General features: G+C 38.7%; 1 protein-coding gene across 4 annotated transcripts; it reads left to right on the top strand.

Annotated features, from left to right (window-relative positions):
- Window positions 1-192: 192 nt before the first annotated feature.
- Window positions 193-13,665, top strand: LOC135463649 (double-strand-break repair protein rad21 homolog). 4 transcript variants are annotated; one of them, XM_064741011.1, is made up of 13 exons: window positions 193-337; window positions 967-1,133; window positions 2,810-3,039; window positions 3,764-3,870; window positions 4,658-5,038; window positions 6,881-7,090; window positions 8,476-8,544; window positions 9,129-9,236; window positions 9,586-9,759; window positions 10,180-10,403; window positions 10,681-10,795; window positions 11,132-11,484; window positions 12,130-13,665. In XM_064741011.1, exons 2-13 carry the CDS (start codon window positions 990-992, stop codon window positions 12,424-12,426), a joined length of 2,412 nt encoding a protein of 803 aa, XP_064597081.1. In that variant the 5' UTR covers window positions 193-337; window positions 967-989; the 3' UTR covers window positions 12,427-13,665. The 4 variants fall into 4 exon arrangements, with proteins under 4 accessions (XP_064597081.1, XP_064597083.1, XP_064597082.1 ...); XM_064741013.1 differs by lacking the exon at window positions 4,658-5,038; XM_064741012.1 differs by lacking the exon at window positions 8,476-8,544.

The raw sequence follows: 13,665 nt of genomic DNA, 5'->3' as shown, positions 1-13,665 counted from the left end.
TCTACATATTGTAAATGAAAGATAGCTACTTATGTAATATACGTATATATTTTCAAACAATTGTGCGATTCTTGAAAATAATGGCCAGGATATCTGTTGTTCATTGTGGAAACTACATTTTTATGCGGTAGGAAAATGTAGTGCGGTGGTCTGGTTTGAACAGCTTGTTTGAGCGGGAAGCGTATGTGACGCCATTTTGTGAGCTTGTGAGATGCGGACGATGGATTTCGCAGGAAATTTTCACTCATTTTGTGGCACGTGAAAGACATACATATTGGCGATTTATGCAGTATTTAAAGATTATGTAATTTAACATCAAACAGGTCATATATTGGCGGTGAGTATTGTTGGAATTTTGCAGGAAATGGGTTTGAATATGATATCAAGTTGACCCACATAATCATTTGACGTTGCAGCTTTCTAATCCCAGCTCTTCTCAAAGAAATTACCGCGATCAGGCCGCCGTACCGTACTAAATGTAAACTACTTTGATTAATGTTTCGGCTTATTTTTACTCTGATGTCTCTTGATGGTTTATATAGTGATTTGGGTTCCCGGTACACGCAAATCTACTTGTTCTGTATACACAAAAGCGGGTTATTCCACCGGGTGAAATGTGATTTGAATAACAACAACAACATGGAGTCTTCGATGATCCAACACCTGCGTGTCAGCACTGACCGCCCTCTTTTTTCAGGCGTACAATTTTGTGTAGTCATTTAATTCATTGGCGAATGATACTGTTCATTCTAAGAATTGTTTTTTTTTTTGTTGGAATTAGATGAAAGTCGGCTCTTTTTTCTTTTTTTTTAATGACAAATGTATATAAATAGGCCTATATATTTTTATTTTATTATGGATACGCTTCCTTTCCTGGTACACCTTCATTACCTTCCTTACCTTCCTATATGAAATAATGCTAATGGTCATCCAATCATTTAACGACTGTATCTTATATTTTCACAGGTCTGGGACAGTGAGAATTCACAATGTTTTATGCACATTTTGTGCTTAGTAAGAAGGGGCCCTTGGCCCGAATATGGCTTGCTGCTCACTGGGACAAAAAGCTGACAAAAGCACATGTCTTTGAAACAAACATTGACAGCAGTGTGGATGCAATCCTCCAGCCAAAGGTAAAGTGTTGTAAGAACAAAATTTCTTAGGTAATAAATATTGGTTATTCAAACAGATATGTGAAACAAATGAAGTTTGGTGGCGTGTGGGCAGTTTTCTGAAATTCCGCATAAGTTGACAGTCCCATTGAAAGGAAATTCCAAAATATTTTTTGGACATAACTATAATGGGTCTACTGTCAGATGGCAAAACATTCTCTTTACACACTTTAACATATTTGAAATTAATACAAGTAATGAATAATACAAGACTGACTGCCAGCTTGAATATAACATATAAATATATGCATCAAATGAATTACAGTCAGAACGCCCTCTATATATAATGTATGTTAAAGATAGTGGCATTGGCTTCCATGTATGCCGTTGATCCTATGGTATGGATTCTGTATGTACGGCTGATAAATGCTATGGTAAAGTACACATTTTTAATTTATTTCTTTATTTCTTTCTGGACTTCAGAGTTTGTAAACTGATTGTATGTGAATATGATTGATGTTGTACAGAGAAATGAACAGGGAATATTTGATATTTCTGACAAAGATTACACAGTTAGACCTACTGATATTTGTCACCTACTTCCAGAAATACCTAGACTTACAGAGATTCGTACAGGGTGCTCGCTGTCTGAACAGTATTGTTGTTGTAGACCGTTGACTGCACACACGTTGGACCCCTGGCGTTTAGAGGGCGTTTTGACCTGATCCCCGTGAAACTCAAACACTATCCCTGAAAGATTTCAACTCATTTTTTTTTGTACTGGCCTAGCATCATCTGAGTCTCGACAATGTTAATCTTTTTTTGTCTTTGTTATTGAACAAGCCTTGCGCAAAGAAAAGACACCAACCTGAAGACCTGCTTTCCACACCCATTGATTTAGAATAGATTTAGTGGGAAGTTGGCGGCATTTGTCGAGGGGCGTACAGCGTGGAACCGTTCATGGCTAAAATAAATCTAATCTAAATCGATTAGGGACATATGGTGGCTGTGCGGAAGGCAGGTCATTAGAATGCTGTTTCTCATTTGCGCGAGACCTGTTTGATAACAAAGACAGTCGACCTGAACCTTTATTGAGTACAACAACGCTAGGCCAATATAAGAAAAAGAGTTGGAGTCTTTCGGGGCTAGACATACACAAATTGACCAGAACGCTATGCCACTCCCATAAAGGCTGACTGGCATCATTTATGGGAAATTCAAGCTGAGTTCAAATACATGAAACACATCTTGACAAATAAAGTGCCAGAGCAAAGGAGATGATGTGAGCAATAGAACAGGGATGAGAATTATCAGCTGATTTTTAGGGAATTAATTCAGGATTTTCAAAGTGTCTAACCATTGGCCAAAAGGTTCAGAACTAATAGTTTGGGTGACCTAGTTAAGACTGAGGTGTAGCTTCCTAGAGTTTTCAGTTAAATCAGTTGGTAGATAAAGGAAAATTTGGACACACCAGAGCATACAAGTTCGTCAAGTATTTGAAATCAAACATTTAATTCAACCTTGTTTGTGTCTTCATTCATTTTCCATGTATCAATGTGCAGTAATTGTACTCCCCTGCAATTTTATATCAGACAGGTGTTGATGGTGTCTTTTTCTATCCCCATGACTTGTCATGTTAGAAATATTATTGGACTGCAGTTGGCTCATGTCTTATTTTCTGAATTTCATTACTTCAGGTGAAACTAGCTCTGAGAACCTCTGGTCATCTCTTGCTGGGTGTTGTCAGAATATATTCACGTAAGGCCAAATACCTGCTAGCAGATTGCAATGAAGCCTTCGTCAAAATCAAGATGGCCTTTAGGCCTGGTGTGGTGGACCTTCCAGAGGAGAATAGAGAGGCTGCTGTTACAGCTATCACATTGCAGGAGAACTTCCATGATTTTGACACCACACTGGCAGACTTGAAGTAAGTACATGTGCTGAACAGTTTTCCAGAGGCTTAGTCTGATTTACCGGAGTTGGCAGTGCTATAATCATCAGAACAGTGAATGATAATCCATCAGAAGATATTTCAGATCGCCCCTTGTCTTGAGAAAATTGTTAGCAAACAGAGCTTTGTTGTAGGTTTATTTACACATACATTTCTGAATAACTGGAAATGAATTGTGTATCATGCTAGTAATATGTTGTCCTTGTACCTTTTAGTAACCAACAGATAACTTGGCTGTCTTCTGCTTAAAGAAACTTTCAAAAATATAGCTAACTTTATTTGCCAATGCTTCAGTTCGTGGAAGTGTAACTTTAAATTTGCCGTTATTGAAAAGGCCTAGTATAGGTTACACCTACTGTGATAATTAAAATGGCCACATTTTAGTGATGACCAGTGATGTTATAAAGTAGTTATTTGACTTGGTATTTATAATAATGCTCGGCAAAATCAAAAAGAAGTTGTGAGAGAATAGTTGTATTTTAAGTCTGGTGAGGCAGATAGTGTAACGTGGAGGACTGGGTTAGGAAATAAGCAAGACCTATATTTTATGGAAAGATGGATCAGATAAAATTATTAGTATCACCATTTTGCTTTGGTGTGGTAATAAGGTTGTTAGTCAAGCTGTAAGAACACTCTATAGTGTCTTTTCTATATTAATAAATGTTTAATGGATTTCTTGCTTGTTTTGTGTAAATTGCAGTGATATAGATGTTCAAGCCCAGTTTGCTGTCAACCAGAGTCGTCCTGAAGAGATTACGATGCGGGAGGACTTGGGAAATATAACTCTTGTTGGGGATGACGGATTTGGTAGGTTCTTGCATATTTTCCTTGATACCACCAGCAGCTTTAACTCCATTTGAGGCAAAACCAAAAACATCAACTCTCAAAGTTTGTCCATATATTCTGTGTCTTCTCCTAACCTTATTTGTGTTGAGTGAATTTTTGGGATAAACTATTCTTCAGCTGTTTATGGTTAATGGTTTAATTACTGTTTCCACATAGTTTATCACTATTTGGGCTGTGACAAAACTATTAGCCATATCATCTGAAGAAGTTATTATCTTCAAATTCTCTCCCTGATTACTCCCAGCCTCTGAATTTCACGCTAGAAAGCACTCAGAAACATCGATGAAGATCAAGCTGAGTTTGTGTGGACTAGTAATAATTAAATATTTATTTACAAGTGTGGATGCACAAGCACCGTCCAGTCAAGTTTCAAAATGTTATGGTATTGTGACATGGTCATATCCAGTAAAGGTGATAAGCTGATGTTTGACCACCATACCCATCAACTCCTATTCGATTTAAAATCCGTGAAAATGGTTCTCATTAGTGATAATGATGTCCAAGTGATAAAACTTTCTACGAGTTTATCAAGTGGAAACCTTGCGAACTGAGCCCATGCGTCTAGTCTGCACAAAGCAGAATTTGAGAAAGTTGTAAGACTTTAATATGGTCATGGAAGAGCATGACAGAACTTTGTGTAGCAGTTGTTACACAGTTCTAAAATAATGTTTAGAGGCTGAGATACTTCTACATAATGACATGCGTGAACTGTATGACTGCTGGTATTTTTCTCCATCTCCACCTCTAGGTGATTCAGGGATTAAAGACTTCGGTGGTGAAGTTGATGATGAAGAAATATTCTATTTTATATATGGCTATAGGACTACAGTTGTTCCCATAGATTGGGAAGCTGTTTTTGTGCACTGTCTCGAAAGGACGTTCGATAAATTCTGTTCCAAAGGAAACAAACAGAAACACAAAGACGTTCAAAACAATAATTTTATCTGTGATAATGGTAGAACTTGTAGCAGCAACAAAAGTGATAAACAGGATAAGCCATATTTGGAAAAGGTGGACAGTGGTATAGGACTGGAGAGTGATCCAGGCAACTGGAGCGAAGTGGAGTCTGATGACGAAATGAGTTCCAATTGGGCATCTCCACAGTGTTCAGTCTCGGGATCTCTCCGTGGTAAGAAGTCTGCCATGTCTGGGGTCATTTTTTTTTTTTTTCTGTGTGGAAGCAAACGGTTGATGAATGTCTCACATCAGCATTGGCTCAGTTCTCCCGTCAAAAACACCCTTCTAAACTCTCAGTTAGTGCATAAGTTTTCCAATTGGAGTCAACAATTAGATGATATACCTATGAAAAACAAGCACAATTTTGCTTCATTAAAGAATAGTAATAATGCAAAGAGTAATTGTTATCAGTAGTTTTGAAACAGAATTTGAACTCCTGGGAATTCATAGGTACAGTTTAAATAGAAAGAGCTGCTTTTTGCCTATTATTTAATCATTTTTCATAAATACGGCTAAAAATAAAAACAAGTTTAAACGCATAAGCTAGCTACTTCAGGAATCAAGTTTGTGGAGATGTAACATTGACAGCTGTTCACTGCTGGGCCTCTGAATTTTTTTTGAAATTTCAACTGTATGGTGGAGTGTCGGTTGAAAATTTATTAAATGACCCCAGTATTGGCAGCTTCTTTTCTCACAAATAAGTGTTTTTTTTGTTGAAGTATATGAACGATGTGGTTTAAATCGAGTGTTGCGAGAAACGGAGTGGGATGGAAAATATTTTGAGAAGCCTTTTGTGTTTGTAGCTGTCGTCAGCTGCTGACTCCAATTGGAATTTTGTGTTTGCTTGTAGTCGGCGCTTTATCACCTGCAGTCTTAACAGTGTGTGCATGTCTGCCTGCCTTATTCCTGCTTTGGTCGCTATATGAAGACCTCTTCTGATTAACTACAAGTATAGAACTTTTCCATACAGTATGTAAATATGGACCAAACACTTTGCTAACCTGTGGGTTTTTGACAGTCAGAGGCAAAATTAACTGCTATGTTAACATGTTAATCTGCATACAGTTCTGTTCATATTGAATTGTGTAGATTAACTTTTTGAATAAACATTCTTTTAGATGCCTAGTCAGTTTGTGCAAACCTTGTGGCTTCAAATTACGTACCGTGTGTGTATGGATCAGAGGAACAGGTGTTGGTTCATGCATGACTATTGATATTATACATGATTATTAAAATTAGTTGCTAAGTTTATTTCATTTATTGTGAACATTTCATAAAGTCTTTGCTCTTGAGTCACTAGAATCTTTAGTCCCCCTTTTAGTCTGTGATCTACTGTATGCCTTCCCCTGAACTTTGTATTTCTCTTTTGTTATTTCACTGACTTTAACCCAAGTCGTCTTTGCTTGCTTTGATTAACATAATGCTTTTAGAAAACAGCCTGCATAATTTAGGTCAGCAGTGTTGAAGATGTTTTATATCCCATCAATAAGAATAAGAGATTTCAAATGACTAATGCTTGACAAAAATTTTGAATGCAAAAAGAATTACGAGGACTTTTTTTATAATTGTAGCCTGTTTGTCTGCATCGCATTTTCCAGTTTGATTAAGTGAATGATATTTTTACATTTACCTTTTCTCATCCAAAATCAGTATATATGTTAAGTGTCTGCATATTCCAGCTGGGACACAAGCATTGACTTAAGTAACTATACTGTTCAAGTAAATCTCTTCACAATTTATCTTTTGTGTTGTGTGAATGTAAATAAGCACACCGGTTGTGATGGTTGTAAATGCAGTGCATGTTTTCATTCTGTAAAGGTAACAGAATCGCCTAAAAGCGTGATCAGGTATTGGTGAAGGTATGCTTTGACAAAAAAGTTTAGGAGGTTGCAGTGGTGTACCGGAGTGCGTTTTAAGACCTGTCCACCTGAAGGACTGTATTTGGTGCTTGGACTGCCAGTTGGGTACGTCAACATTTTTAGTTTGCGCTGACCTCTGATATTGTCGGTTGCAGGTGACGTAGGATTTGATGACCGAGAAATCTTACGAGATGTGTCGCACATGGACGACTCGTTGTACAAATCTCCTGAGCCTCCCAGCATACAGCTTGGAGATAAAGATGACAAGTCCTTGGAATCGAGTCTGGAGAAGCCCATGGACGTAGACTTGCCACCACCTGTTATGGATGATGGTTTTGGAGGAGCTGTGGATGATGGGTTTGTCGGTGAGTGCTCTTGATTGTCATTTTCAACTAAGTTAGTGTAAAAGATGCCAAACGTAGTTTTAAATTGTTCAACCATTTATTTATAATCATCCATTTGTTAATTGATTCCATTAACAAATGTTCCAAATGATGATGTAGTGACAGAAAGATTTCTTTGGATGAGTATAGTATGTTTCGATTGTTCTTGTGTGTTGTACTAAAATGTTTGCACTGACAACGTAACTGCAGTGTGAAATCATGTAGAGAGGGCATTGCTTGTGCATTTTATTATGGACAGGTAAGGTTACTAACCCCTGCATCTGTTTTAAATTCTTCTAACACTTACAGAATTTCTTGTTCTTTTCTTTTTCTTTTTGTTTTTTTTTTTGTTGGCTTTATTTTTCAAGTGTGGCACTTCTGATTAAGCTTGTGTAGCTTGAAAGCTTTCAGTTCTCAGGTGATGAACCTCCAATCTCACTGAATCCCTTAATTTAAAAAACAAAACACAAATACATGAAGGGAGTAGCACTCATAAATGCAAGAAGTAGGAACTTGTTGCTCATAGCATTTCAATCGCACTTATTGTAGCAATACTAAATTTACCCGCTCTGGTAGTTACCAAGGCTACAGAAGGTTACTAATACCAATTACTGATGCATGGTATGCCCCATATTTTGAAACATAAGCTATACTAGTATTTAAATGCACATTACAGAGAGTGAAATCTGAAAAGCAGGCATCTGCATAAAATAAAATTGTACCAAAATCAAGCATGGGGATTTTCCTCCAATTGGCTGATTTCAGACTTTTTTGTTTAAAATTAAAAAAAAACAAAAGCAGCTAATGTTGTCAGAACAGGTGATTGCTAATGTAATTGAGAGGTAGATTGGGGTATTTTCAGATTTTCTGTAGAATTTTCAGACTTTTTTTCTGGTCATCAGTTCCATGCCCACAAATTATTAATAGACAGTTGAAAATCTTGCACATATATACTTCTCCTGCACGGCAGTGTAGTTTTGTGTCCAGTTCATCAAGGTAAGTATGGGGCCTCCGTGGCTCAGTCGGTTAAAGCGCTAGCGCAGCGTAATGACCCAGGAGTCTCTCACCAATGCGGTCGCTGTGAGTTCAAGTCCAGCTCATGCTGGCTTCCTCTCCGGCCGTACGTGAGAAGGTCTGTCAGCAACCTGCGGATGGTCGTGGGTTTCCCCCGGGCCATGCCCGGTTTCCACCCACCATAATGCTGGCCGCCGTCGTATAAGTGAAATATTCTTGAGTACGGCGTAAAACACCAATCAAAAAAAAAAAAAAAATCAAGGTAAGTATGTAGCACTAACCCTGTTGACTCAGTTGTGTTGTTTTCTTGTTCTGTTGATAACTAACATTGTTGAATTTTCTTGATGGGGTAGGTGGTGCAGATGATGATGATGACGACGACGATGACAACTTTGGTGGAGATGTAGATCACGAGTTCTTTGGTGAGTTATAACCTTGCATTTAGTTGAGTAAGAATTGACATGGCACCAAGTATCACATTTTAATTTTGGCCCTGTTCATACAGTCTCACTAAATTCAGGTCTTGTAGCCTCTCCATTCAGTGACATTTCGCGTACAAGTTTTAAGGTAACACTTGCTTCCAGTCAGTGTGATAAGTTGCTAACCCATGTTCAGATAGAGACATCAAAACTTTGGTACTCAGTGCTAGATGTGTAAAGTGAGAATGAGATTAAAGAATAGCATACTGTTGTGGGGATAAGTGTTGTATCAGATATATTGAGAAGTCAGTATAACAGCTAGATCTAGTGAGATTGAGAAGTTAGAAGCCTGTCTGGCAAGATTGCAGCATAACTGTTTTTGATACATGTACATGTATATAAATGTTAGTAAGCGGCCAAATGGAGAACGTGTGTAAAATGTCATATTAAAACTAGATCAAAACATGCTCTCACACACAAATTGAAGAAGCCTGTCAAGTGGTTAGTGTCTATGGAACTAAACCAGAAAGATGTATTTGCTTCCACTTTGAGCTGAACCCAATGTAATCACTGCTTTGTTCTGACAGGTGGTAATTTCATGGATGCTGGAGGTCTGTTTGAGGACCCTCCATTGGCCGAAGTATCCATGCCCCCAGAAGTAGAAGCCCAGGGTACATCAGGCAGCACAGAACCTGGTAAGTTGCTGTTTACTGGAATTAATGGGATGTACATAATACTGCCCCAAATACATACACTTCTTACAGAAAATGTGCTGGTTTAAACCCCGTATTTGAAGTAGAAAACACTGAAGAAGTGGATTTCCCAAGATCAGTAGTAGTGACTGTTTCTGGTATTTACATTTTTATCATACTTCAGAGAAAAATAATCTTTTAGATAGGGTTTGCATAAGCCAAAGTAGCTAGCCTTACAGTTTTAGGGGTGTGATGACTAAATTTAGCTACCATGTTGAAATTTCTGCAGAAGTTTCGAGCCATTGAAATAAAGTAAATAGTCATTGATTTGTGTGCATTTTTTTTTTTTCAGTAACCAAAGACAGTGTATTCCCTGCGGCGGATGGGCAGGCCGAATCAGCACCCAGACCAGAACCAGCTGCTGGTGCAGCTGCAGCAGCTCCACCTGCCCATGAGCAGACAACTCTTGTTCATAATGAAGCAGAGGAGTTTGCCCTAGAGCCTATCGATGTCACAAGTGTTCAAGGTTTGTCTCCAAACTAAAGATGGACAGCTTAATATGTGCAATAATAAAAGATTTACTTGGTCTTTTGTGTCGTGTAGAGTACGAAGAATTGCTGTACATTTTCATTTTACCTGTCTGAAAAACATAAAGAATCTGCAGTAGATACAGCCAGAAGCCTGAATTAACTTTTTTGAACCACTTGCCACAGGGACAACTATTAAAAAATCCCATAATCATATTTCCATAAACTACCACAACAGCAAAAAACCAGAAGAAATTTAACATACCAGGAGTATGTGCAAATTTCACCTCTCTTAGAGTTTTCCAGTTGCAACACTTTAGTGACAGTTGATGATGTTGAGTGCATACATGTAGGCCAGTGTCCAACATTTCCCCACATAATCGTCAGTAATTTCAAGTGAAAAGGGGTTGATATTGTAGGTGCTGAAAAGAAAGGGAAACGGAAGAGAAAGCTGATTGTGGATGACCAGAAGGGTATCCCCAGTGAGTCCATGAAGATGCAGCTGTCTGACACCACAGACATTGTTACCACACTAGACCTGGCTCCTCCAACCAAGAAGCTGATGCACTGGAAAGAGACAGGTGGTGTGGAAAAACTCTTCGCTCTTCCTGGAAGACCAATCAACTCTAAGGCAGCATGCAAGGTAAAATGTGTCATTTTGTCCTAGGAGCTACTTTAAATCTGGAACAAATTGATAAGTGAAGTATACTGTATTTCACATAAAGGTTAGCTTTTTTTTAGCTGGCCTGTACAAAATAAGGTTAGCCATAGGTTTATCAAGGGGATGGCTTTGAGACACTGTATTCTGACAGAAATAATATGGATGAGATAGAGAAGGTTGCACTTGATGAATTCTTGGCAATGTGCATATGACCCGGACACTGATGCTTATTTTTGAATTTCTATGTTTCGTTTGTCAGCTTTATGGAAGGAACCTTGTGACAAAACCAATGAAGGAAGAGGCGACTGTTTTCGAGGAGGATAGGCCAGACTTTGAATCTCCAGAACTTCCTAGAGCTGAACAAACCATGCAAGGTGAGTAGCATATTCCATTTACACTAGCAAGTCTAGTGTCTGATAGGGCAAGTAATCATCTTCATGTTGTGTACACAATGACACCTTCTATGTACTTTGACGTCTGCAGTCGTAGGCTACACCTACATCTCCTGTAGATAAGTGAAAACCTTCATAAGGGCATCATTGAGACATTATTTAAATTCTGCTGACCATACTTCAGTAAAAACAAATTTTCTGTGGTCTTAAATTTTCTGCCGTTTTGTCTTCTCTTCTCTCTTGCGCCACTTGTTTTTTTTTTTTTTTTTTTAGTTTTGAGACAGTGTTACGAAGAAATGAATACTTGCATTTTCACAGATGAGCTGGGCTTACCTGCACAGGACCAGAGCACATTGATTGAGGAGCCATCTATCGCAGACGTTTCCAGACAGTCACGGAGGAGTAACCGCTCTGTACGGGAAGTCGAAACGCCGCGTCAAGAGCCAGCACAGCCGCTCCCTGTAGAAGAACCTTCCCTGAACACGACAGATCTGCTGACCACCAGCAACATAGGCGAGGGCCTGGTGGACCTGCCTGCAGAACCCAGTGTCCTGGAGCCTATTGACATGGGACCCAAGTACCTGGATGATGAGCCTCCCTCAATTGCACCCTTTTCTGTAGCCCCTCCGTCAGTCGCTCCTCCCTCTGTGGCACCTCCCTCAGTCGCGCCTGTAAGTAAATGTACATCGATTTTCACCATTAACAAAAACCTGGACCCAATTTGCGCAAGATTTCAAAACTTGTTGTTATTTGTTGGTCCGATTGCTTTTAGCCTAGACTACTTCATTTATGAAAACAGTCAAGTCCATTTCGACAGAGAATTGTGAAGGTGATCCCTAGACGATATGTGTGCTAAATGGCACAAGATGGGAGTATTACCTCTGGTGTACAATTACTTGTCAAAATAAACAAGTAGTTAAACAACATCAGATAGATAAAATTTTGTTTGATGGGCAGCACAATACATATATTCATATCAGAGTGGAAGGAGTTCAGTTGGGTGGAGGTTCAGACTACACTTTGAAATTGGTTCAGCCCTGTACATTATTAAAATATAGACTGGTCAGTTTAGTGGAAAGAAAATTTCAATCGTTTAACCCGCCTGTGAAACTGGCCGTTTTTGATACAATTATGGTATTCTCTACATCAATAATATTCCATAAATTGCGGCAGTGGGATCCTTGGGAAATCATGTTGACTGAATTGATAGGTATGCTATTATATTTGATAAATACATTTTGCAGTTTTTATCGCTCTTTATGCATCACTTAATATGCCCAGTAGTCCTGATCATTTTCTGTTCTCTTCACTCTTAGGCATTCGAGGATTTGGAGCCAGATGTCACAGACGCAATGCCTGAGACCGAAGAGCAAGAGGAGAGGCGTCTCAATAAACGCTCACAGCAGATGCAAATGGCACTGGAAACTGCATTTAGGTACAATGATGTGCAGAGTTTTAAGGACTTGACGCGCAGACATAATCGGAAGCAAGTGTGCTCCAAGTTCTACACGCTTCTCACTCTCAAGAAGCTACAAGTGTTGCATTTACAGCAGGATGAACCTTTTGGGGACATTCTTCTCACAAAAGGTCCCAAATTTGGCACGGCCGTGTAGCCACACTCAATCACCGGACTCATTGTTGCTGTCACATACTGTAGGGGGGTTAAGCCCAACGTCCGCCATAGCATTGGAACTGGTCCACAACATAACCTGGGTTTATGTTCGAGCTGGCTTGTGGACATTTCAGAGTTACCCCCCTTGTGAAATAATATTTAGCTGTTCATGTTTGTTTTCTCTGATGGTGTTTACAGAAGTCATTGTTACGTTGGGAACACATGCATATCCCCATATGTGCTATTTCATGTTATTTCTACCTTGCAGAATATTCATCCTCTATTATATCCCACTGTACATAGCGATAGTCATCGGCATTCTCAGACCATCTATAGCTGATCATTTATCATTGTAAATTGTTTGTTATACTGCGTGTGTTCCCTGTGCTGTTACAAACCGTACTGAAACTTGACTGTCTCTGAGAGATGGATTATTCTGTTACGACTGGGATGGCGTGTCACTGCCATTAGTTTCAATATTCTTGTACAAGAACTTAAAAGCCCAGTTTTTTTTCTGTGTACTGCTACTATTTTAAAGGCAAGACAATGACCATATTCAGATATCCTTAGGTGTTCAAGGATACCGTGATATTTTCTTAATTTCCATAGTTGGTGTCGTGAAAAATAGGGCAAGAGCTCCAATTCTTCAGTATTGAGTCGTCAAAAGCACACAGAAATTGTCATATAACACAGTTGAACCATATGCGTTCACAGAGTACATACATTTGTTTTTTTTTTTTAAATGTCTTACTGTAAAAACTTATGGCAGCTGAGGTATACTAAAGCACGTCTTCAGGGAAGTAATATTGTATTCGGGGCTCTAGGCGTTTTAGGATTTATCTCACTGCACTGAAAACCAGCGACAGATTTCCTGTTCAATACAGAAGTACTATAATCCCTGGTTTTATGAGGGACAGCTTATTGAAAAAAACAAAACATGGTTGTGTCTGCCCCCGAATTTCTGGGAAATCCGTTATGTCTGATTGATTTAAGTGTCCGTTCTTAGAAATTCTGTTTTAACAGAAACAAGATAGATTGTATCCTAAGAATTCATTCCCAAAAGCATCATAGAACGTTAACGTCTATTCATTGTGAACTGTCTAGTTTCTAGACCTGTAAAATGGAACTAGTTAATTTGTCAATTTTTCAACCGTCACTCAGTATGATTTTAATGCAATGTCCCATTCTTCAAAAGCATCATTTTTGTACAATAAATTTTCATGCCATCGGCACGTAATTA

Source organism: Liolophura sinensis, chromosome 3 (assembly GCF_032854445.1).
Source record: "Liolophura sinensis isolate JHLJ2023 chromosome 3, CUHK_Ljap_v2, whole genome shotgun sequence".
In the NCBI taxonomy this organism is placed as follows: Eukaryota; Metazoa; Mollusca; class Polyplacophora; order Chitonida; family Chitonidae; genus Liolophura; species Liolophura sinensis.
The sequence above is the reverse complement of the archived record's forward strand: the minus strand, read 5'-3'. Positions and strand labels throughout refer to the sequence as shown.